Source organism: Schistocerca serialis, chromosome 4 (genome assembly GCF_023864345.2).
Source record: "Schistocerca serialis cubense isolate TAMUIC-IGC-003099 chromosome 4, iqSchSeri2.2, whole genome shotgun sequence".
In the NCBI taxonomy this organism is placed as follows: domain Eukaryota; kingdom Metazoa; phylum Arthropoda; class Insecta; order Orthoptera; family Acrididae; genus Schistocerca; species Schistocerca serialis.
In genome coordinates this window covers 863000370-863024965 of record NC_064641.1, presented here as the reverse complement: position 1 = coordinate 863024965, position 24596 = coordinate 863000370, and the positions used below count along the sequence as shown (strand labels likewise).

Below are 24596 nucleotides of genomic sequence, written 5' to 3'. Positions count from 1 at the left end.
ATAAACACGCTTTCACATTGCATAAGATATTGTGAGTGTGTTTTACACGTGGTTGTAGTAGGATAACTTTGATCATTGTATCTCAGAAACTGATAAAGATATCCAGAATATTTCAGGATTGCTTGATATAGAGGTCTTAAGAATATATCGTAAAAATTTCAGCTGTTTTTGGTGCGTAGCCATCCTGGAATGTACGGCTTTGTCGTGGTACCCAAAACTGTTTTTCAGGTTTTCGCAGGAACTACTCATGAATTAAAAGATGTCTCCATCTCCATAGGCCCCTCAAGATGCATCATTGACCACATGCAATGCAAAAAGAACCAATGGATTTGCTCCTTTTCCGTAAGCTGGAGGAAGAGTGCAATATTCAACTGCGACTCTGTGCTGGAGGATTGTTATAGTAAGACATGCCTTCTGTTGGATGCACAAATGGTCCCTAGCCCAAGGGCTATCCAAAATGCTTGACCCTACCTTTCTATCACCAGTAGAATTTGAGGTATGAACCCCATAAAAATCCTGTGTTTACATCCGGCATTTTGGAACATGTGAAGTAGCTCATGCTGTTGTGTGCATACCAACAAGGTAAAATGTGGGATTAATGCAATGTTTGCATGGTCCAACACAAATATTTGAGCCACTTTCACGAGATAGTAAGTACAAACCTAATATTACTGGTACATGTTGCTGAACTCTGGTATGTTTTTTCATATCTTATACATGATACAAAATTTTTATTACTGAATTTTGTTCCCTTCATACTACATGGGTATTGCATTCGGGTCAATCCAAACTAAGTGGTCCAATAAAAATTAAGTTGGTTGCTTGACCATTTTTAAATACAGGGTGATTCAAAAAGAATACCACAACTTTAAAAATGTGTATTTAATGAAAGAAACATAATATAACCTTCTGTTATACATCATTACAAAGAGTATTTAAAAAGGTTTTTTTTTTTTTTTTTTTTCACTCAAAAACAAGTTCAGAGATGTTCAATATGGCCCCCTCCAGACGCTCGAGCAATATCAACCCGATACTCCACACTCTCTGTAGCATATCTGGCGTAACAGTTTGGATAGCTGCTGTTATTTCTCGTTTCAAATCGTCAATGGTGGCTGGGAGAGACGGCCGAAACACCATATCCTTAACATACCGCCATAAGAAAAAATCATAGGGGGTAAGATCAGGGCTTCTTTGGAGGCCAGTGTTGAAGTGCTCTGTCACGGGCTGCCTGGCGGCCGATCCATCGCCTCGGGTAGTTGACGATAAGGTTTCATAACTAACCTTTTTCTTAGGACTCTCCATACAGTTGATTGTGGAATTTGCAGCTCTCTGCTAGCTCTGCGAGTCGATTTTCCTGGGCTGCGAACAAATGCTTGCTGGATGCGTGCTACATTTTCATCACTCGTTCTTGGCCGTCCAGAACTTTTCCCTTTACACAAACACCCATTCTCTGTAAACTGTTTATACCAACGTTTAATACACCACCTATCAGGAGGTTTAACACCATACTTCGTTCGAAATGCACGCTGAACAACTGTCGTCGATTCATTTCTGCCGTACTCAATAACACAAAAAGCTTTCTGTTGAGCGGTCGCCATCTTAGCATCAACTGACGCTGACGCCTAGTCAACAGCGCCTCAAGCGAACAAATGTACAACTAAATGAAACTTTATAGCTCCCTTAATTCGCCGACAGATAGTGCTTAGCTCTGCCTTTTGTCGTTGCAGAGTTTTAAATTCCTAAAGTTGTTGTATTCTTTTTGAATCACCCTGTATTTTAATTTTTGTATATGTGATTATTCTATAATTAAGAAGTTCAAAAGAGTTTTTTAAAAAAATTTACCTTTCACTTTTACTGAATGGCGGCCATTTTCTTTTGTAAGCGAGCGACGATGTTTCAGTTCAGAGACATTAGCAAAAATGTGAATATCTCTGCCCTGGGTTACTTGCAACATTGCAATTGACATGATTGTTTTTAGAAGAACGTCTTCTACAACATCCTCTATTACGCAAAATACCCTAAATTCAAAAATAACAAGTCAAAATGATCTCCAAAGTTTGGTATCCAAATTTTCAAAAATCCACTTTTTAGGCCCAAAAATAACAAATAAGAAGTGATTTATGAGAGTCTATTTTTTTCCTATAGTTAGATACCATACACTGCTGGCCTCATATAGAGCAAGAACACTTACAAATGTTTCTTTAATTTTTTTATGAATTTTTGAAATTTGAAAATTTTTCATTTTTGTGGAATTTTGGATTATCTCAGGTGAGACTGAATATAAAAATAAGATTTTTGTCTAGTTTGTACATCTATATGATAGCACCGTACTGTAAAAATTTCAACATTGATATCTGACTGTGAACAAAGTTATGAATTTTCGAAAATGAGAAGATAATTCACATTACTCTACAACTGATCTTACGGTTGTTGCCTATTCATGTGTGATATTGGCGGGATACAACCAATTATTATTGAAGGAAGGTACTGAATTATATACAAAAAGTGGAAACATTGCAAATTAACATTTATATTATTTTGACCCACTTAAAATAAATATTTTCAGTTAACATCCTTTGAGATGCGACTGTTCCTAAACCTTGTGGTGAATGTTAAGAACACTCATTTCTTCAGACAGCTTCTGTGATATAGAATAAGACCTCCCAGTTGCTGTGGTAAGTTCATGCACTGAAAGTTTCCTTAAAACATTTTTCATTGGTATCCAAACTTTGTCACTAGTAGATTTCTTGAATGATGTTCTTGGGCCAGCAGGGTGGTAAAAATGCACAAAAACATCATTGTTTTCCAAACTTATTCTTTCAACCTCTCAACCTCTACAAGCCACCACTGTCCATCATAAGCATATGCCACTATGTCATTCAACGTTAAAGACAGAGATGTAATTTTACTGATACAATGATCCTCATAAATTTCGGTTTCTGATGTTACATAGCATCGAACTAAGTTTTCTGCAATGCCAAGGAATTTGTGAAAATGCCGTGTTCATTTTATTGCTATACAGTTTTCAAATCTGGTTTGAAGTGTTGTTTTCATATGCAGAGCCACTTCTTTCTTGATCAGAAAATAAGTGATGCCTCTAATATTATCCTCGCAAAAGACATACATGTCCTGTACTGTAAGAATTTGGTCTGTGGTTGGTCTTTGTAGGCTGGCTTTACTTACTTCACGTTTTGTTGTACCTCGTACTCCATCACATGCATTTTTACCACAGCAAGATGCAAAAAATGTGCCATTCAGCCTCCAACCCAAAGTCTACTTTGTGGTTGCACAGATTTGAAAAATTCTTTTTGTTCTTATACTGACTACCACTTCCATCTGAAAAGTATATCAATACCAGAGAAGGAAAGTTGCTACTCACCACATAACGGAGATGCTGAGTCGCTATAGGCACAATAAAAAGATACAATTAAAGCTTTTGGCCATTAAGGCCTTTGTCAGCAGTACACACACACACACACACACACACACACACACACACACACACACTGTGTGGTCTCAGCTCTCTGAGACTGCAGATGTGTGTGTTCAAGTTGCGTTTGTGTGTGTGTGTGTGTGTGTGTGTGTGTGTGTGTGTGTGTGTGTGTGTGTGTACTGCTGACAAAGGCCTTAATGACCAAAAGCTTTAATTGTGTGAATCTTTTTATTGTGCCAATCGTGACTCAGCATCTCCGCCATATGGCAAATAGCAGCTTTCCTTCTCTGGTATTGTTACATTCCATCCTGGATTTTCCATTGTTTGAAAAGTATATCAGCTTCTCAACCTTTGTAATTTATTACATACTTTTGAAACATATGTACAGCCAAAGTGCTGTGCTCCAAGTAGTCGCTTAGAATGCAAATGGAAGAACTGCAAACTTCATCTTTCTCATTTTTAAAGTAGAGAATAAATGGATGCACTGTTGCCTGGTCATTGACCCAGTGGTACTCTTGCATTGCATCCTGAATCACAAATGTAACATGTTCTGCAAAATCAGCTAACACTATGCATTCAGTTTCTTGAAGTTGTGCTTTATTGTCCTTCAGAAACTTACTTTGGGTTTTAGAAACATAGTGATGACTTTTGAGTTTTAGTAAGTTATCAATTAGATTCCAAGTACTCTCCTTAGATTTAACCACTGTTATCATTTCTGCCCTGTCAGTTGTGACCCACTGTTTGAAGGTAATACTCTCTGGCATTTCCTCATCATATTCGTGAAACAGTTCAATAATAGTTTCTTTACCAGGGCATTTATTACACAAACAGTTGTAGAGTAAAGTGAATTATTTCCTCCTTTTCAAAAATTCATATCTTTGTTCAGTCAGATATCGGTGTTGAAATTTTTACAGTACGTTACTATCATATAGGTGTACAAACTATGCAAAAATTATATTTTTATTTTCAGTCCCACCTGAGATAACTAACCCAAAATTTCACGAAAAATGAAAAATTTCAAATTTCAAAAATTCATAAAAAATTAAGGAAACATTTGTTCTTGCTCTGTATGAGGCTAGTAGTGTATGGTATCTAACTATAGGAAAAAATACTCTCATAAATCACTTCTTGTTTGTTATTTTTGGGCCTAAAAAGTGGATTTTTGAAAATTTGGATACCAAACTTTGGAGATCAGTTTGACTGGTTATTTTTGAATTTAGGGTATTTTGTGTAATAGACAAGGTTATGGAGAACACTTTTCTAAAAACAATCATGGTATATTCAAATTTTCGCTAATGTCTCAAGACTGAAAAATCATCGCGCGTCTACAAATAAAAATTGCCACCATCTGGTAAAGGTGCAAGATAAATTAGTTTTAAAAAAATTTGAACTTCTCTTATATAGGGCAACCACATATAAAAAATTAAAGTATTAAAAAATGGTCAAGCAACCATCACTGGACCACTTCATATGGATTGACCCATTGATTTTGTCACTAAACTAATAGTGAAAGGTTCTTCTCCCCAATATTTCCAATATCAGTACCCTCAATATTTCTGTATGGTGTTAGGAAATTATTGAATACTTGGTATCTGTACTGATACCATATGTATTGAGAGGAAAATATTGATACTTACATAAGTAATAGTGTTACACCTTAAGTCCTAGATCACAAAAATGAAGCTATCTGGAATGGAAGTCATGTATAAGCTATGTACAGAGACCAGAAGCTAGGGAACATTAAATGTAGCATCTTTTTTTTGTCAAAGTTACAGCTAAGCTCTTTTTTTTTTTTTATTGATTAGACGTAAAAATCCAAAGGTTGTAACGCTGCATGCGTGATCACGACTTATGAGTGAGTGCTTTAAAATTTACTGTAAAAGATGGGGGGGGGGGGGGGGGGGGGGGGGTCACTGGGAAGCTTTATCATTGTGGAATGTTTGCATTTGCAAAAATGTCAACAGTTTTCTCCTGAAATGATCTTTGCTTGTTTTCTTGTTTGGCTCTGTTGTCAAGGGCAGCATTTTCCCATTGGTGAACAGAATACTCTGAGTTAAGGTGTTTTTAGAGATTTTCTTTTTTCACTCAATTCGATAATTTTACAAAATATGCTGAATATTGATTTCGAGCTTTTATGGGGGATTTACACCGGTGTTATCCATATTTGACAACGCTACAGATAGCACCGACAACAAACTGAGCATGACAGTAGAACCAAAAATAGCTCTATTTGCAAATTAGGCGATGTGAAAGCAATTTCATGGTATAAATGGTAAAATAATTCATCTGGATACAAGTGCTACAAAATAGCATGGATTATACAGTTTTACAGCTTTGCATTTTCAGACAGAATTTGCGTCTACATTCCCATTTAGCACAAATGTGAATTTTTAAGGTCCTTGCCAATAGTCATGTGGTGGTCTTACAAATGGGACATAGCCAATACCAAAAGATTTTGGGTGTTACATTATGCCTTTATAAACACTAGTTTTATATAAATTAAGTTACATTCATTTCTGAAGCTATTATTCAATAAGTGTCTTATTCCCTTACAATAAATTGAAAACAACTGGTTTTGTATTAATGTACTGTCTTTACTATTCAGTCGTTAGTAATCTTTGATGGCAGTGGATTGCAACAGTTCTTGAAGCATGTCTTGCTGTGAATGTTTATCACTACAGCTGTTCAGGGCCTGTGGCGCATTTGTCTGCTGTAATAATTTTGAGACTTACACGTATTTGTCATTTAGCTGTTGCAAAATACATTTACAAATCACATTTAACTGCAGAGCAATTGCTGGATCCTCAGTGCGCCTTATTCCTTGTGCTAAACATCAGTGTTTCTAGTTTTATGTAAGCACTTTTGGCAGACCACCCAAACTTTGTTTACTGTAAATCTGACAAATGTAGATGTACATTACATGATTTTGTTGTCAGTTTGATGTCCTGCTTACAGCAGGATTTCAATACGATCCGTAGGTTGCTAGGACATGTCAGTGTACATTCTGGTTTCTATCCAATCTGTGTTTTTGCATTTTGTTGTGAGACTGTAGTGTTGTTATAGACTCCAGTAAATAGTGTAAGTAAGGTATTTAAATATTTAACTGCCATAGTACCTGTCCAAAGCCCAGAACTAAATTAAAACTGGGGAATGATAAATGTGACAATGCAGCAATCAAGACGTGGTGTGTAGTAAACGAAGGGTTATTCTGTTGAATGAAACTTAACGTATTAAAAATTGGCAGATAAGTAATGTATTGGTTGTCAGTCTTCATTGTTCACATTTGCAGTGTTTCAAAAGTTGTAATCCATCACACTTAACTTCCAATGCAACGTGGACAATAGGTGCTTTACAGTTATTGCAATTTATCTATTGTGTAGCCACATGCCAAATTTGGCCAGCAGGTAGCGATGGCTTCTGAAGTTCAAAGAGAATGCTATTTCTTTCCATTCTGCTGTTAAGAGATTTTATACTTCACAGATACACTGCGCTGTACCCAGAAGTTTTGAGCATGCCTTGCTGAATTTATTAATGTCGCACATTTCTCATTCACATACATTTGCAAAGTTCTGCTGCTCTAACAGTAGACTCAATTTTGATGGGAGTTTGTTTAGAGAAAAAGATTCACAGACACTTTTACCACTACACCAGTCATTATATCCTCTCTGCAGCACAAACATTTTCACCAAAGACATCAAGAATAATTTCTTTAATTATGTGCCACACTGTGCATCATTTACTGATTTACTTCCCGCTGCTTGAAGTGAAGTGTGGCTGTTATCTGTATCGGCAGTAGCAGAAAGCAGCCACATGCAAATGAGAAAAATTTTTCTCGCGCACCACAGCTGCCAGATTCGTGAATGCGCAGAGTTCTCTGAGTTGTAGTGGGGAGGGGGTTAGTCTCCACCTAACGCCTGTTTGCGTTAAGTGATTTCGCTATTTTCTCTTCGTTTACATCTCCCACGTCAAATGAAAACGAAACGGATTTCTGCGGCCGGGAGCTATTGAGTGAATTATAATACATTCACATAATTATGGAGGGCAAAAATATATTATTAGTTTGTTTTCTGATTTTATTTTATTCCCAAATTATTAGCAGTCAAGCATTAATCGCCTTGTAGAACAATGAAGTTGTACTACAAGAAAATTTATATCCCAAAAACCACACTGAAAAGCTTAATATCAGATGGGACCTACTTCATTGTGAATCTGGAAAAACCAACGTGCACTTCAAGCCGAATTATGGATTTTAGTGTGGTTTACGAAATTCCAATACTTTCAGAGTATCCTCTGATGTCCTGTTTCTTTTATGGCGTAATGTAAGCTCCCGTAGTGCTTTAGACATACGAACATTCGGGCTTCCTACACCACTGTAGCTTCACATGCACAGTAAGGCCTGTATTCTGGCGCTCTCTGGCAACTGCTAAATCGAATCCATTTCTAACAGACGGTAGTTCGAAAAGTGTTACTTTCAAAGTAAATTTCTTTTTACGCAATATGATTATGTGTGAGAAAGTGGGATGAATTTCTTGAATCACAGTGCGTTTAAAATTGAACACTTTGAGGACCAGTCACTTACAAGAATTTCGAGCCTAGAAGACCAGACATTTATGTCATTATTTTAAATTTACTGGCACATTCGTGTGATGTATCTTACACGCAATATAGAACAGTATTACATGTGAAAGCTTAGCTTCTCTTGTAGCTTATTAATCATCGAGACCTATATTATATGTGAAAGCTTAGCTGTTCTTGTGGCTATACTATGTATATTAATGTAAACCATTAACTTTTCCTCTTTGTGTGTTCGCGCTGTGTAACAGTGAGCTTGATATTGGCTGACTGCATCACGTGTCCTATGCTCTGAATATCTGCTGTCGTCGGCTGGCAAGATCACGTGGCATGAGATATGATTGGCTTACAAAAGGACATTGCAATCTCGATTCCAACGCTCCGGAAACTAACGTGCTGTGTTTGGTGCAATTCGAATTTATACTTTCGTAATACGAAAATATCCAGCGTATGTGTTGCTACACATCAAAGGTCTTTCCAAAACTTCTCTCCCTTTTTTTTCATCAAAAGTCTCTCCAAAACTTCTCTCCCCCATTTCTTTTTTTCCGGGGAGTCCTTTGCTAGTGTATAAAACGTTAACCTTTCAGAGCAGTGATAAGTTGTACAGTTCCAAAGGAAAAATCTACAGAAAACCTAATGTCACTTAGCATGGATAAAGTGTATTTTTGCCCAAGAAAAAGTATATTTTTTAAATGGAATATCTGGGAATAATCTGGGAATTTTTTTTCCTTGTCCACGTATACACCCTGTACATTATCTTAATCAATCTGTGTATCTCAGCAAAAAGTATTCCTCCTGTTTCACAGTAAACTGTGGGTTACACAGTTTTTGCTTCATCTTTGATAATAGATAAATACACCGAATAATGCAGTACTCTCATTTGAGCAACCATTTACCAAACTTTTGATTATTGTTTTTGAATATTTTATACTTCAGTGCATTAAACTACTAATTGTTGTTGTATGGTCCCTTGTGCTACACAGAACAAAATGTATCCAGTAATAATAGTATCAGCCACCAACATTATAACATGAGAAAGCGATGAAAAAATTGACACTATTTTCCAGAGCAATTAGGATTGATCTTGATCGAATCATGATTTAGTTTGTGTATGTCTTGACAAGTGTACCTCTCTATGTATACAAGTGGACATTTGCTAGGAGGAATGAATACGTCCCGTAAGTAGCTACACAATTGTTGCAGGTAATTGCATTCTACTCTTAATTTCCATTCCATTTTACTGTGTTGCTGCGAGAAAATATTGTAGTCTCGTTTAAAAATAAAAGAAACCAATTATTTTCTTTCCCCTCCATGTAATGTGAAGAAATGGAATCCCTAGTTCTGAACACCTGATTTTCAATTAAGGTCTTTGAAGGATGGCTTGCTACACAATCTTTCCTGAGTGCTTAGATAATTTTTGTGAATGCATTGGCCATTTTTCATTGGTATTGATTTAAATTTATGAATGATCTTCCCTGAACAAGACAACATATTTTTATGTTAGTGAAAAGATATAATCTTACTGAGTTCTCTCAAATATAACAAAACTAGCTGACCCAGCGAACTGTGTTCCGCCTTAAAGCCAATAAATAATCAGATTTTGGATGTTAAGTTCAATTTTTTATCAGGACAAATAAAAATTAAGTATTTTAATGATTCTTTATATTTTTTGGTGCATAGCTTGTGATACACGACATTTTTTGTTTTATTATCAGGCGCAAGAACAAACAACGCATATGGTCTTCCGACCCGTGAACATGCCACATATAATTGACCATTTGAAAAATATGGATATTCCAGATTTAAACCACAAACTTTCAAGGATTGGCCTTGTGATTTGTTAATGGTCATGGCGAATGCAAGACGGATCGGAAATTGAAGTTTTTTAAACTCAAACGGCACATCGGTTGGGACCATCGGGATCCTCTGAATGAGAACTTCCTCACCCTCGAATTTTCCTTTGAGTATCGTCACGTAAATAACATTGGTCATCAATTTACTTACCTCAAAATGTTTACCGTTGCACAGTTTTGGTTGGTTTATGTTTCGAAGCATGATTACTACGGAGCCAACTTTTAGGTGTAAATTGTGCGGTGGTATGTCAGGCACATCCTGAGAGTTTAAAAATTCAATTGGATAGTTGGTGGCTTCATCTTCATTTGTTACACAGTCAATAGATTTGAATGAATGCATTTTACCAATCATCTCATTCTGAATTATGTAGTTTAGGTCATCTACATCTTTATTCTTAGCCGCTAAAATTGCTCGCTCACTCAACCATTCATTACTTTTGTAGTTAGTAATGATGTTTGGGAATACTTTGTTGATAAGTTCGTCTTTCGATGAGACAAAGTTACAGAAATTATGAGGAAATGAAATCAATCCGCTCGATTCTTCGACAGGTACTCGACCATTACCGATAGTCAGCAATTGCTCAAAGAAATCTTCAGCAGATGTATCATTAAGCAATGCAACTCTCATGTTTGTTGTCAGTTAAAGTTTCTTCACAAAGCGCCATAGATTCGATGATTTGAGGCAAGCATTTATTTCATCTGCAGCCATTGATCTTGGAACTACTGGCAGTGTTTGGCGGAATTCGCCAGACAGTAAAATCATTGCTCCTCCAAAACATCTCGAGTCATTGCGTAGATCTTTCAATGTTCGGTTAAGTGCCTCTAATGCACGTTTATGAGCCGTTGTGCATTCGTCCCAGATCTTGGATGCTGATAAAACTTCGGCCACTGCTGAGTTTTTTGTAATATTACATGTTGGTTATTCAATAGCTTGAAGTTTTAACGGTAATTGTAATGCTGACTGAGCCGTACGGCACCTTTCTAACAATGTGTCTGCTATTCCGGAAGAACCAACTGCAACCGCAATGTTGGATCTCGCACGAACAGTGGCTAAAACTACTGACATGAGGAATGTCTTGCCAGTTCCACCAGGGGCATCCAGGAAATATAAACCACTATTTCCATCATCAATTGCCTTCATTAATATATCATAAACTTCCTTTTGTTGGGGGTTCAACAGGGGTACATTCGTTTGAACTACTAAATCTAATTTGCGTTTTGTTATTCCACGCCAGATGCGTTTCTGTTATACTACGTTTTATAGCGGTCGAACGGGATAAAAAGTATCCTATGCCCGTCTCCTGGTTCTAAGCTACCTCTCCACCAATTTTCAGCGAAATCGGTCCAGCCGTTCTTCAGTTATAAATAGTGTAACTAACACGACTTTCTTTTATATATATAGATTAAGTATTCATTACACATTTCTGAACGCACGCGTAATATTTTTCAATCTTTTTTTAAAAAAAATACACATAATAGTTTATTCATCCATTTTAAATAGTTTATGAACGCATGCATAAATGTCAATCATTACTTACAGATTTTGACAAAAAAATTTGACAGCTCCGAAACTAAAGAACTTTTAGGGAAAATAACACATTTTTCAAGTATTCGTCAATTTTTCATTATTTTTAAGATGTATTCTGCTATTCGGGGCGGAGACAAATCCAACAAATCAAAAACCATGAAAATTGGTCCAGCAGATCTCGAGTTATAAGTGTTGTAACAAACCCGACTTTGTTTTATATATATAGATATAGAAACAATGGACCAGAAAACAATTTACGGAAGATTAATTAGTGAAAAAGTGATTTTGAAGTGCCCAAAATGGAAGACTATGTGGGTTGTGGGTGCAGAGATTGGGCCAGCTACAAAATATTGAAGTGCTTTTAGTCTTAGCTTCACAGACTTTCCAGTGCAATAAGAAAATATGATTTCCACCTGTGACGACCAGTTCTCCACTAAAAATGTTGAAAAAAGTTAGGAGTTGCTAATTATGTTGTGCAGTATTAGCTGTGAAATACAAAACTATCAACAATATATATTAAAAAGAAAACACTTGAATTTACCACGTGAAGTCTATGTATATTCCACTGGTCACCGTTCAGTAATTGTAAGACAGGACTTTATACCATTACCAATTTCTCTTTTGTTCCACTTACGTGACAAAAGTCAAAAAACAAATGCCCTTTCTGTATACACGCTCAATTTTCTCTCATCCCATTCTTATACCTAATACTTCATTTTGACAGTAAAAGTCTGAAGTAAGTTTTCTTAAAAAAATTTTATCCCCACCCCCCAAAAAAAGAAAAAAAAAGAAAACAGTAGATGCAGGTGAATAAGATAAGTAGATACCATTTTTTTAGGCATTTGACATTGTGTAACATTGTCCACTGATACCCCAGATTATCGTATGAAGTATCTTGGTTGATATGCAACTGGCTGAGTAAAATTTTAATTAACATAATTAACAAAACCCAGTACATCATAATGGACATCAGAAGTTCAACAAAAAATAAGGAAAAAGGCATGTGTACTCAAAATAAGCATAATAGGATCTGTAGTGCTCTTGTAGACATAAGTGAGTTATCCGATAGTGTCAGCGGTTTTATCACATTGTTAGCTGAAATTGCTGTTGTCAACTGGAAAGTGTCATTGTTGGAAGTTTGTAAGAAAAATGCAGAATGACCTTGATAAATTTCTACAGTACCTGATGATGAGTGGCAGCTCTTTTTAAATGTGGACAAATGGAATATAATACGTGTTACATTATTGTACGATTACACGATTGCAGAATAATGACTGGAAAGTGTCATATCTGTTAAATATATGAGTATAAAAATGTAGGTAGATTACAGACAAACACCCTTTTGCTTGCTGTACATGAAATTTTCATTTCCTGTGTGCGCAGACACGTTTAGTTGTTATAACAAGGAATCTTCAATGGGTGACAGTAAAGTGTTCAATTCACTGTTTGAAACAAAGCAAACCTGTTTAAAATTGGTTGAACATCTCCATGTGTCCTGCAATAACTGTGATTTTGTAACAACATTCAGCCCTGAGCTTAGATTTTGTTAATGAAAAATTTGTATTTGTGGCCAATGCATTGTTCTTACACAAAGCAAGATTGAAATACTTATGTTACGAAACCCCACTGACTGGAAATTTTCGCCTGGTTTTCCACATGAAGGAAAACTTCATGGTTTTCTAATAATGGATATTATACCAACTGAAGGTGCCTTGTAAAAAAGCTGAAACACATCTTGGTTCTTAAATAAAATGAAAAATTGCTATGCAGCACGCAAAAAGGCATTTTCTTGTAAACTGCTGCAATTTTTATATATATCTCGTGAAAAATAACCAGTCATCAACTTCTTACGTAGCAGTATGCTCCCTCCCCTCTCCACCGTTCCCCCTCTCCGCCATTTCTACCCAGGGGTTTAGAATAGGCCCGAGGTATTCCTGCCTTTCGTAAGAGGCGACTAAAAGGAGTCTCTCACCTTTTGGCCTTTATATGATTGTCTCCTGTAGGGTTTGACCTCCATTTTTCAAAATTTTCCCAAAGAGTGAGCCATTTGCGAAAGGGCACCTTACATGGTGCATTGTGTCCTTCGTGCATTGAAATCTTTTGCCCACTTTCTCGTCGTGGCATTGCAATCCCTCTCATCCTCCATCTCTTGAGTGAGGATACCTTCCTGGGAGCGTTTTCCTCCATCCACTATGCAGTGTTGTTTTCTGTGCCGATGAGGACCATGGAATTCTTTGCATCTCATATCCAGCACGGTAGCCAGTCCATTGCGGTGGGGCCACCATGTACCCTGTTGGTTGTAGCTCCCTGACTACGCAGGGATCGCTCTGCTGATGCCTGCGCCGTTAACTGCCCACGTATGCCAAGGAGTACATGCCCGTCACCCTGGGGCATTCGGACTCCCAGCAATTGCCATCCTGCCAGGTGGCCTTTGCTGCGGCTGGGTGGCGCCCGTGGGGAGGGCCCCTGGTCGGAGTGGGTGGCATCAGGGTTGATACGTACGATGAAGCTTACCTCGTCATCACTTGATGGTGATCAAACACTAGCAGTCTCAAAATGTTCCAATTCTCAGTACATTGCAAGGAAGTATGATCCTAAATTGTTCGCCTCGCTGCGATGTCAAGCCATATATCCCTCCCCCAATGCAGTGCTTTAAGTTCTGGAAGTTCGGCCATTATATCTTCCCGCTGTACTTTCAGCATCACATATCGAGATTGTGGACGTCCATCCCATCCCAATACTCCATGTGTCCTGCCTCCCATCTGTGTCAACTGCAGAGAGCATCATTCCCCTTGCTCACCAGACTGCAGGATTTTACAGCGAGAAAGGAAAATCATGGAATACAAGACCCTGGATCGACTGGCCAAGAGGAAATTTGAGCGGCTACACCCTGCGGCTATGACTGCCGCTTCGAGAACAATAGTAGCCCCATCAGTTCCGCGAGTTCTAGTCGGCTCTCAGAGCCGGAAGACTACACCTGCCCCCTTGTTGGTGGGAGACACTTCCTTCCCTGTTGCTCTCGCACCACCGACCTCGGGAGCACTGTCCCCCCAACCATCGCGGACACCAGTCCCCACTTCTCAGCCGGAGAAGCTTAAGTCTTCTTTGGCTCCTCTGCTAGGAGGGGGTCCCTTGGGTCACACCCTTCCCAGGTTTCTGCTAGTGGGAAAGATGATGCCCACCACTGACTGAAATGCCCAAAAGCAGCTGGTCGTAGGGCTTCACGATCATCGTCAGTCCCGGTTGCCGAATCAGTGAAGCTCTCCCAGCCAGAGAAACCCAAGGATCAGTGAGAGAAATCCAAAAATTAGACCCCGAAGACCTGCTTTCTGCATTGCTCTCCAGGAAACATGGCTCCCGGCAATGCGGACCCGTGCCCTTCGCAGCTACAGGGTATATTACAAGAAACATAGTGAATATAATAGTTTGTCAGGTGGAGTTTGCATTTGCCCTGAACTCGGTGTGTATTGAACCTATGCCCCTTCAAACTCCTCTCGAAGCTGTGGCTGTCAGGATATGGACTATGCAGGAAATAACATATATCTCCCTCCAGATGGTGTGGTACCCCTGAACATATTGGCTGCACTGATTGATCAACTCCCTAAACCTTTCCTACTTTTGGGAGATTTTAACGCCCATAACCCCCTTGTGGGGTGGCACCGCGCTTACTGGCCGAGGCAGAGATTTCGAAAATTTGCTGTCCCAACTCAATGTCTGCCTCTTAAATACTGGGGCCGCCACACATTTCAGTGTGGCTCATGGTAGTTACTTGGCCATTGATTTATTAATTTGCAGCCCAGGACTCCTGCCATCTATCCACTTCCCCATCTTCCTGTCACTCCCGTGGCATCGTGCCCTCGGACACCTACCCAGATGGGCTTTAAACAAGGCAGAGTGGGTAGCCTACACCTATGCTGTCACCGTTGAATCTCCCCCACGGGGTGTCATCAATGTTGTGATTGAGCAGGTCACTACAACGATAATTTCTGTGGCGGAAAATGCGATCCCTCATTCTTTAGGGTGATCCCAGCGAAAGACAGTCCCTTGGTGGTCGGCAAGCTCTACAGCGACATAAGCGGCACCCATCACTAGAGCACCTAATAGCCTTTAACGGCTCTGTGTCCGTGTTCACTTGCTTATGAAACGACGGAAACGGGAGTGTTGGGAGAGGTACACGTCGACCATTGGGTGTCATGTGTCACCTTCCCAAGTATGGACAAAGATCAGATGTCTTTTTGGGTACCAGACCCCACCCGCTGTCCCTGGCGTTAACATCAATGGCGTGCTCTCTACTGACGCAAATGCGATTGCCGAGCACTTTGCTGAGCACTATGCTTGAGCCTCTGCATCAGAGAACTACCCCTCCAGCCTTTCGCACCCTCAAACAGCGGATAGAAAGGAAAGTCCTCTTGTTCACTACAAGCCACAGTGAACCGTCTAACGCTGCATTTATATAGTGGGAGCTCCTCAGCACCCTTGCACATTGCCCTGACAGAGCTCCTGGGCCGGATCGGTTCCACAGTCAAATGATTAAACATCTATCGTCTGACTGCAAGTGATATTTCCTCGTCATCTTCAACCAGATCTGGTGTGATGGCGTCTTTCCATTGCAGCAGTGAGAGAGCACCATCATTCCGTTTCTAAAACCCAGTAAAAATCCTCTTGATGTGGATAGCTATGTGCCCATCAGCCTCACCAACGTTCTCTGTAAGCTGCTGGAATGTATGGTGTGTTGGTGGTTGGGTTGGACCCTGCAGTCATGTGGCCTACTGGTTCCAAGTCGGGGCGGCTTCCGCCAGGGGTCACTCTACCACAGATAATCTTGTGTCCGTCGAGTCTGCCATCCAAACAACCTTTTCCAGACGCCAACATCTGATTGCTGTCTTTTTTTTTACTAACGTCAAGCATATGACACGACCTTTCGACATCATATCCTTGCCACATTGTATGAGTGGGGTCTCTGGGGCCCACTCCAGATTTTTATCCAAAATTTTCTGTCGCTCCGTACTTTCCATGTCAAAGTTGGTGCTTCCCATAGTCCCCCCCCCCCCCCCCCCCCCTCCGCCTATCCAGGAGAATGGTGTTCTGTAGGGCTCCGTATTGTGTGTATCTCTATTTTTAGTGGCCATTAACGGCCAAGCAGCAGCTGTAGGGCCTTCAGTCGCCCCTTCTATGTAGGTGGATGACTTATGCATTTCGTACTGCTCCTCCAGTACTGGTGTTGCTGAGTGGTGCCTACAGGGAGCCATTCACGAGGTGCAGTCATGGGCTCTAGCCCACGGCTTCCAGTTTTGAGCCGCAAAGTTGTGTGTCGCCGTCGTACGACTTGGCTACCTCACCTTTGTCAGCTTAAGCAGGACTGCTGGCAGCCCCTCAATGCCCTCTGCTGCCTGAGCAACACCAACTAGGTTGCAGATCGCTCTACGCTGCTGCAGCTCTACAGAGCCCTTGTTCAATCCCACCTTGACTATGGGAGTCCGGTTTACGGTTCGGCGGCGCCCTCAGCATTGCGTTTCTTCAACCCAGTGCACCACTGTGGCATTCACCTAGCAACAGGAGCTTCTAGAACAAGTCCGATAACATGTCCTGCTGGAAGCCGGAGCCTCTCCATTGCGGGTCCAATGTACACAACTGCTCACCAGTTATGTTGCACACATTCGTAGTTCTCCTGAGCATCCGTATTACTGTCTCCTCTTCCCACCCACGGCAGTTCATCTCCCGCATCGGCGGCCCAGGTCAGGACTCACAATTGCAGTTCGCGTGCGATCCCTTCTCTCTGAACTGGACTCCTTCCCCTCTACTTGAAGTCCATTCACGTACACCTCCATGGTGTACACCTCAGCCGAAGCTTCGTCTGGACCTTTTGCATGACCCTAAGGACTCCATTAACTTCACCGCTCTCCGCTGTCGCTTCCTCTCAATTCTTGATGTGTTCCAGGGCTCTGAAGTTGTTTACACTGATGGCTTGATGGCTGACGGTAATGTTGTCTTTGCCTATGTCCACAGAGGCCATATTGAACAGCATTCCTTGCCTTCTGGCTGCAGTGTATTCACTGCAGAGCTTGTGGCCATATCTCATGCACTTAAATACATCCGTTCCTGTTCTGTTGAATTGTATCTCCTCTGTTCTGACTCCGTGAGCAGCTTACAAGCTATTGAACAGTGCTACCCTCGCCATCCTTTGTTAGTGAACAGCCAGGAGCCCATCTCTGCCCTGGAATGGTCCAGTCATTCAGTGGTGTTTTTGTGGACTCCAGGACATGCCAGAATTCCAGGCAATGAACATGCTGACAGGCGGGGGCTGTCTATGTGTGGAAGTCTTCCCTGCAGGCTTCTCGCAGGGAATCCGCATTGGCCAAATGTGACTCTCACATGGTTACCTCCTACGTCGTGAGGACCCACCTCAGTGTCGCTGTGGCTTCCAAATGATGGTTGTCCACCTCTTGCTGGACTGCCCACTTTTAGCTGCTCTGTGGCAGACTTTTAACTTTCCCAGCACCCTACCTTTGGTGTTGGGTGACAATGCCTCAACAGTAGGTTTAGTTTTACGTTTTATTTGTGATGGTGGATTTTATCGTTTGATCTGAGTTTTAGCGCATGTCCTTTGTCCCCATGTGTCCTCCACCCTAGGGCTTTTAAGTTGGAGGTTTCTTATGTGTTGCAGTGTGACTGGCTTCTTTTTTTAATCTCATCGTCAGCCAGCCACGGTAATCTGCTTTCTTGTTTTTATTCTCCTCTCCTGTTTCTTTCATCTCTCTGTGGTTTTCTTGTCCTGTTTTGTCCATTGTAGTGTTGTCCTCCTATCATTCTTCTGGTTCTTCCTTTCTCCTGTTGTGCCATATGTCTTCTTTGTTTTCTTCTTTCCCTTGGGTAATTGTTCTACTGGGAACGGGGGACCAATGACCTCACAGTTTGGTCACTTCCCCACACCCCTTTTAAACCAACAACCGCCCCCCCCCCCCCTGGCCCTCCCCCTCTCCTCCTCTTTTTGTCATCACTGTATTCGTGCTGGTACATAAAGCTGTACATCACCATAAATCAAACGCGCATTTCTGACAATGTTCCACGTTTCTCGTGTTGGATGGCATGCCAAAGTAATTAGAGAGTTTCACAATAGGCCTTTGAATTCATTGTTTCTCCTCTTGGTTTGAACTCCGCGTGGATCAAAACCTTTCAGTCCCAGGAAACTGTTGCCATCGCTTTTCTGATGTTGAGATTTCTGATTGTTGTGAGGGAGTTTGAAAGATGCTGCTCCATAGACTGATGTTTGCCCTCCGTAGTTCTGTAAGAAACATAAGTTGTTAAGATATTCATCACTAACATTGACATGTCTTACTAACATCTTTCAGAATCTTAGGCACTCACCATGCACACATTTTTTGTAGCCAAGATGCAGTGTCATTATTTTATGTAGAAGCAGTCGTGAAATTTGTGGAAAGTCTCATGTGATGTGCTTAAAGTAAAAGGCCGCTTTTCCTGAATTTTGTTGTCCACAGTTGCTTTCAAGTCATTCATAATTACTGATGGCCTTAAACTCCAATGTTCATTGTGCACACTGATTCTTCTCTGATAAAACATAATGCACCATCTCCTCACTGAAGACTCGTTCATTGCACTATCACCATAAACCTTCTTTGTTTGTTTATAAATTTCAATTTGCCAAACATTTTGTGGCTGTGTGCTCACATATGGTGGGATTTTCAATGGGTGCCACTATTTCGAAAACCGAGCGAGGTGGCGCAGTCGTTAGCTCACTGGACTCGCATTCGGGAGGACGACGGTTCAATCCCGTCTCCAACCATCCTGATTTAGGTTTTCCGTGATTTCCCTAAATCGTTTCAGGCAAATGCCGGGATGGTTCCTTTGAAAGGGCACGGCCGATTTCCTTCCCAATCCTTCCCTAACCCGAGCTTGGGCTCCGTCTCTAATGACCTCGTTGTCGACGGGACGTTAAACACTAACCACCACCTACTATTTCGTAAGGTCGCAGACCAAAGAGGCATGACCATTTGCCAGCAAAACTCAGCTTACAGAGGTGTGGGAAGGAGCTAACTAGCAAGTTTTCAACTGTGGTGGTGGGGGATCAACACTGGGAGTGGCACACAGTCATTACTTTTCTTGGCGATCTTCGTCATTACTTTTGCTTCACCCTCTGAATTTTGTGATCAACAGATATATATTGTTTTTACTAGCTTTTCATCTAAAATCTATGTAGATTTCTTATTTTATGTTAAAATATTAGGCAAAGTTTTATGTAGATTTCTGAAAGAATAAAGTTTGATATTTTGAGGGGTGCTTTTCCACACCCACACCCCCATCCTTCCGAAGATAGTCAGCTGTCAATAGGACAAAGATCTGCAGCGCTGCTATAATGCTGCTATGCATATACTTTTTTGGAAGCTGTACACTAAAAGTGAACGTAACGATTAGTTCACTTGTCTTCTGCATAATGTTCCCCTGCTAGAAAATAGTCAAGCAATTTGATTTCCATCAGTTCTATCTACTATAGAAAATGTAGATCTCCATCGTTCAAAGAATTCGTGCTGTATTTTAAAGTTATGAAGGAGTACTAAAATTTTCTTGAAGCAATTAAAAACAAATCAAAACAGTATTACATCTACCAAAGAGACTTGTGGTGCCTTTTAGGTGCTGGTTTGAACATTTACTTGCTTTGGAGGTTTCAAATGCAATTTTGTTGCTCCAGCCCCTCTCCCTAATACGTGCTCTTCCTGCATTACTCCCTACTGTAATGTGTCAGTCGATACATTTTAAAAATGGAATTTAAGTCTTTTCTGTAGGAATTATACATTTCGTTTCCGTGTTTTACTCCATGCAGTGATAGACGTAAAGTGGTTCTATTTAATGAAAGAAATGTGCTACATAGACGTTAAAGTAGATTTCAGTTTCTATGAAGCTGCAAATATTTAGCACATATTGTTATTTGTGTTCAATTTCTCCAGGCTACTGGAAGCTGGAGGGCAGCTCAGAGACCTGTTGAACCAGAGGCCAATGATGATGATCGTCGCTCGGCAGCAAGGTAGCAGCGTTTTGGTTTGCAATTTGTAGTGTTACTATATATTACACCTTTATTAAATATTCATTAAATAAATAGTATCTCTCTGTGGTGTGTAAATGAAGCTTTATCGGTTTCTCTACTTCATGACCAAAGATATCTTACCACAATTATTATGTTCTAAACTTTATGGTTATAAACAACTATGTGTATCTTTCTGTAACATAAATTATAATCAATACAAGATACGTCATTCATTTATTTTCATGTAATGTACACTGACAGGCGACAGAAATCTTCTTTCCTTTTAGAATAACTTTTTCTTTGCATTCTTCTGTAAATCAGTGACTAGGTTATTAATTGACATAGTCAGCACCAGACTATTTTAAAATTCACTATTTATTTAAACAAAACTGTTACAAAAACATGACTGTGCCCCTCTTTGCATGTGCTCAGTTTAACAACCACAGAGAGAAGACAAATTACACCTGCATCACACTTTTCGTTTATTTTTAAAACAACTGAAAATGGGACAACAGCAGGGGTAAAATTGCTCAACTGAGCACCTAATCAATAGTGGAGGATAGCTGATGAGAAAATTAAAGATTGAAATGCTACGTGAATCCATGAAACTTAAACTGAAAGAGTTGTGTCAGAGCTGTTGGAGATGTGATATATTATGTGGGGAAAATTATAAAAGTACTTCCCACAGACAAAGCTCACACACAGTATTTCTATTAAACAAATTTTTTGCATTACTTCAGGCGACCTCTTCCTCTGTCTGCTGGCCCTCGGAAAGATACAATGCCAATGAGTGACTGGCGGTCGGGTGGTAGCAAGGACAATGACCTGAGGAGTGGGCCAACTTCTGCCACGCCAGATGGCCGTCGGGCGCCAGCTGGTCCTGATAGAAGAGGTGATCCACTACGTGAAAACAGACGTGAGTGTAAATCTGTCAGTCTTATGTTCTAGATAAAAGGAATTTTTGACTTAAGTTTGAGCTTGGAAAAATAAGATTAATTTATGATAGCTCTCTGTGTGTCTCAGTCATTCCTTAAATCTCAAAACTGCAATAAATGTGTTAAAAGTATCCCTGTGTTCATCATGATTTAATTGTCTTTCACTACGGCAGTCAGTAATATTCCCTAGACTGTGATAGCTGTTGTAGTTTTTTGACATCTTTTTATCTATGTGATTTGAAAAAATCATTTCCATCCGTTACCTGCTTCAAGATTTTTACTGCATTTCAGGCACATCTTTATGAATTGTATAGATTGTTATTTCATCCTCAATTTTTAGTTGTTTAACAGCAGTTTATATCTACATGTTACAAACTTGTTCCGGGTTTAGTTTTGCTGAAGGGACTACTTCCATGGATGCTCTGTGTTGAGACTTCAGATTCTTTGAATTTTGTCACCATATTTGTTTTTTATTTAGAGACATGTAAAATGAGGTGAAAGGTCAACAGAAACATAATTGTGGTGGTCAAGGCAATAGGGGATTTATGTGGATGCTAGTAACAAATGAGAGTGGTAATTTACACAAACTGGACTGGAAGATTTGGGTATAATGGAGACAAAAAATTACTAATTATTTACAAAGATTGTATTGATAATTTCATATAGAATTGAAATGGTTTCTCTTTTTTTTTTTTTAGTAGTTCTTTGTCCATAAATTCATAGTCCTCAAATTTTTTGTAGCCCGTCCTGGTGAACAACAGCCTCCACCCATTGGAGTTGAAGATGGAGATGATGGAAATTGGCAAAAGGTTGGACGCCGTTAATATTAGTGATCATAGCTCTCCAGCGCCACGTCCAACTACAGAGGACTGGTTCTCTCCAAGACGTGTTCTTAAATGTTATTGTGCATGATTGAATGTAAACTTGTTTGATCATGTAAGATTCCTGCAAGTTGTCTCAACTAAAGCAGCTTTCAGGTTTGAAAGCAAAACACAGTAGCACTTCCAGAGTTCAGAAGGGTGTTTAGTATAATTATTTTTAACAGTATATTATAACAACTTGATATTTCTATTGGATATGGTAATTGTATCTGATAAAATGATACACATCTAATAAAGTGTGCGATAACTGTTAGCTCTGTTGGTGTCAGAAAGGAAGGTTAACTAAAAGGTTGCCTTTATTTCTCTCTGTATGTATCCCTCTTTCTAATTAAGAACAGTTTTTTTGCTTGTCCTTAAAGCTGATTGTCAGCTTATTTTTCTTTGTGGTGTATTATTTACACTGTTTTTATATGTAACTTTTTCATTACTTTATTTCAGTAGTTTGTAATCCTGCACATATTTTGTTTGCAAATTGCACTTAATTCAACCAGACCGCTTTGCACCATGAAATAATAAATAAAATTATTGTCTGAGTTTGTCCAACATAGGCGTGTGTTTTTCACAATGCTCAGATATAAGTAATTCAAGACTGTTTCATCATTAGGTGTTCATACTCATTTTGTCACATTTATTTATCATTGTTGCTTCCCTTAAAGTAAAAGTGGATAGGCCTAAAGTACCAATTAGCTTTCATAAAGATTTGTTCTGTTTTATGGTCTGGTACAATGTGTTTTTATAACTGTATCAGTTGGTATGCAATGATTAACAATCATGTTCATTATATTACTTGTAATTAAGCAATTTTCTGTATTTACTATATGTGGCTGAATTAATTTTGTGGAAGTCTCTTTCCTCCTGGCTTCGTTGTATATTTTTCAGATTCTGATGTTCAGTCAATATTGTGAAGCAAATTGTTCCGCTCTTGAAATAAATGTCAAGGTTCGGAAATGCACAGTCAAAATTATATTTGTAGACTCATTATTCCTCTCAGTCAACCACTACCCTGCCCATCTATATTTCCCTCTTTCCCTGTTTTTTTAGTAGATAATTGTCACTGATTCTTTGTACTAAATGCAACTCTAATTTCTAATGAATATTGATGTCAAACTTGACTCCACTATTTGATTTACCTCCAGTTTGCATGCTCTCTCAGCCAATTGTTAATTGATGGCCTTTCCTTGTCTGTTATCTTTTCTTAGCTCATTCCTGTATCTGCAGCACTGCTTTATGTGATTTACTCCATGCCTTTTTGAGTTAAGGTAACATACGAGGTGCATTCAAGTTCTAAGGCCTCCGATTTTTTTTCTCCAGACTGGAAAGAGATAGAAACATGCGCATTGTTTTAAAATGAGGCCCCGTTCATTGTCAATACGTCCCAGAGATGGCAGCACCGTACGGCAGATGGAATTTTACCGCCAGCGGCGAGAATGAGAACTGTTTTAAATACTTAAAATGGCGACGTTTTCCTTACTTGAACAGCGTGCAATCATTCGTTTTCTGAATTTGAGTGGTGTGAAACCAATTGAAATTCATCGACAGTTGAAGGAGATGTGTGGTGATGGAGTTATGGATGTGTCGAAAGTGCGTTCGTGGGTGCGACAGTTTAATGAAGGCAGAACATCGTGTGACAACAAACCGAAACAACCTCGGGCTCGCATAAGCCGGTCTGACGACATGATCGAGAAAGTGGAGAGAATTGTTTTGGGGGATCGCCGAATGACTGTTGAACAGATCGCCTCCAGAGTTGGCATTTCTGTGAGTTCTGTACACACAATCCTGCATGACGACCTGAAAATGCGAAAAGTGTCGTCCAGGTGGGTGCCACGAATGCTGACGGACGACCACATGGCTGCCCATGTGGCATGTTGCGAAGCAATGTTGACGTGCAACGACAGCATGAATGGGACTTTCTTTTCGTCGGTTGTGACAATGGATGAGACGTGGATGCCATTTTTCAATCCAGAAACAAAGCGCCAGTCAGCTCAATGGAAGCACACAGATTCACCGCCACCAAAAAAATTTCGGGTAACCGCCAGTGCTGAAAAAATGATGGTGTCCATGTTCTGGGACAGCGAGGGTGTAATCCTTACCCATTGCGTTCCAAAGGGCACTACGGTAACAGGTGCGTCCTACGAAAATGTTTTGAAGAACAAATTCCTTCCTGCACTGCAACAAAAACGTCCGGGAAGGGCTGCGCGTGTGCTGTTTCACCAATACAACGCACCCGCACATCGAGCTAACTTTACGCAACAGTTTCTTCGTGATAACAACTTTGAAGTGATTCCTCATGCTCCCTACTCACCTGACCTGGCTCCTAGTGACTTTTGGCTTTTTCCAACAATGAAAGACACTCTCCG

At 39.9% G+C, this 24596-nt stretch overlaps 1 protein-coding gene across 1 annotated transcript in view; it reads left to right on the top strand.

Annotated features, from left to right (window-relative positions):
* Positions 1-23203, top strand: part of LOC126473515 (eukaryotic translation initiation factor 3 subunit A) — a 70483-nt gene extending 47280 nt beyond the window's left edge. Inside the window, exons 16-18 of the mRNA XM_050100617.1 lie at positions 20347-20423; positions 21164-21339; positions 22100-23203. Of these exons, the coding sequence (XP_049956574.1) occupies positions 20347-20423; positions 21164-21339; positions 22100-22182 (336 nt within the window). The 3' untranslated portion in view covers positions 22183-23203. The remainder of the gene's footprint in view (positions 1-20346; positions 20424-21163; positions 21340-22099) is intronic.
* Positions 23204-24596: the final 1393 nt, after the last annotated feature.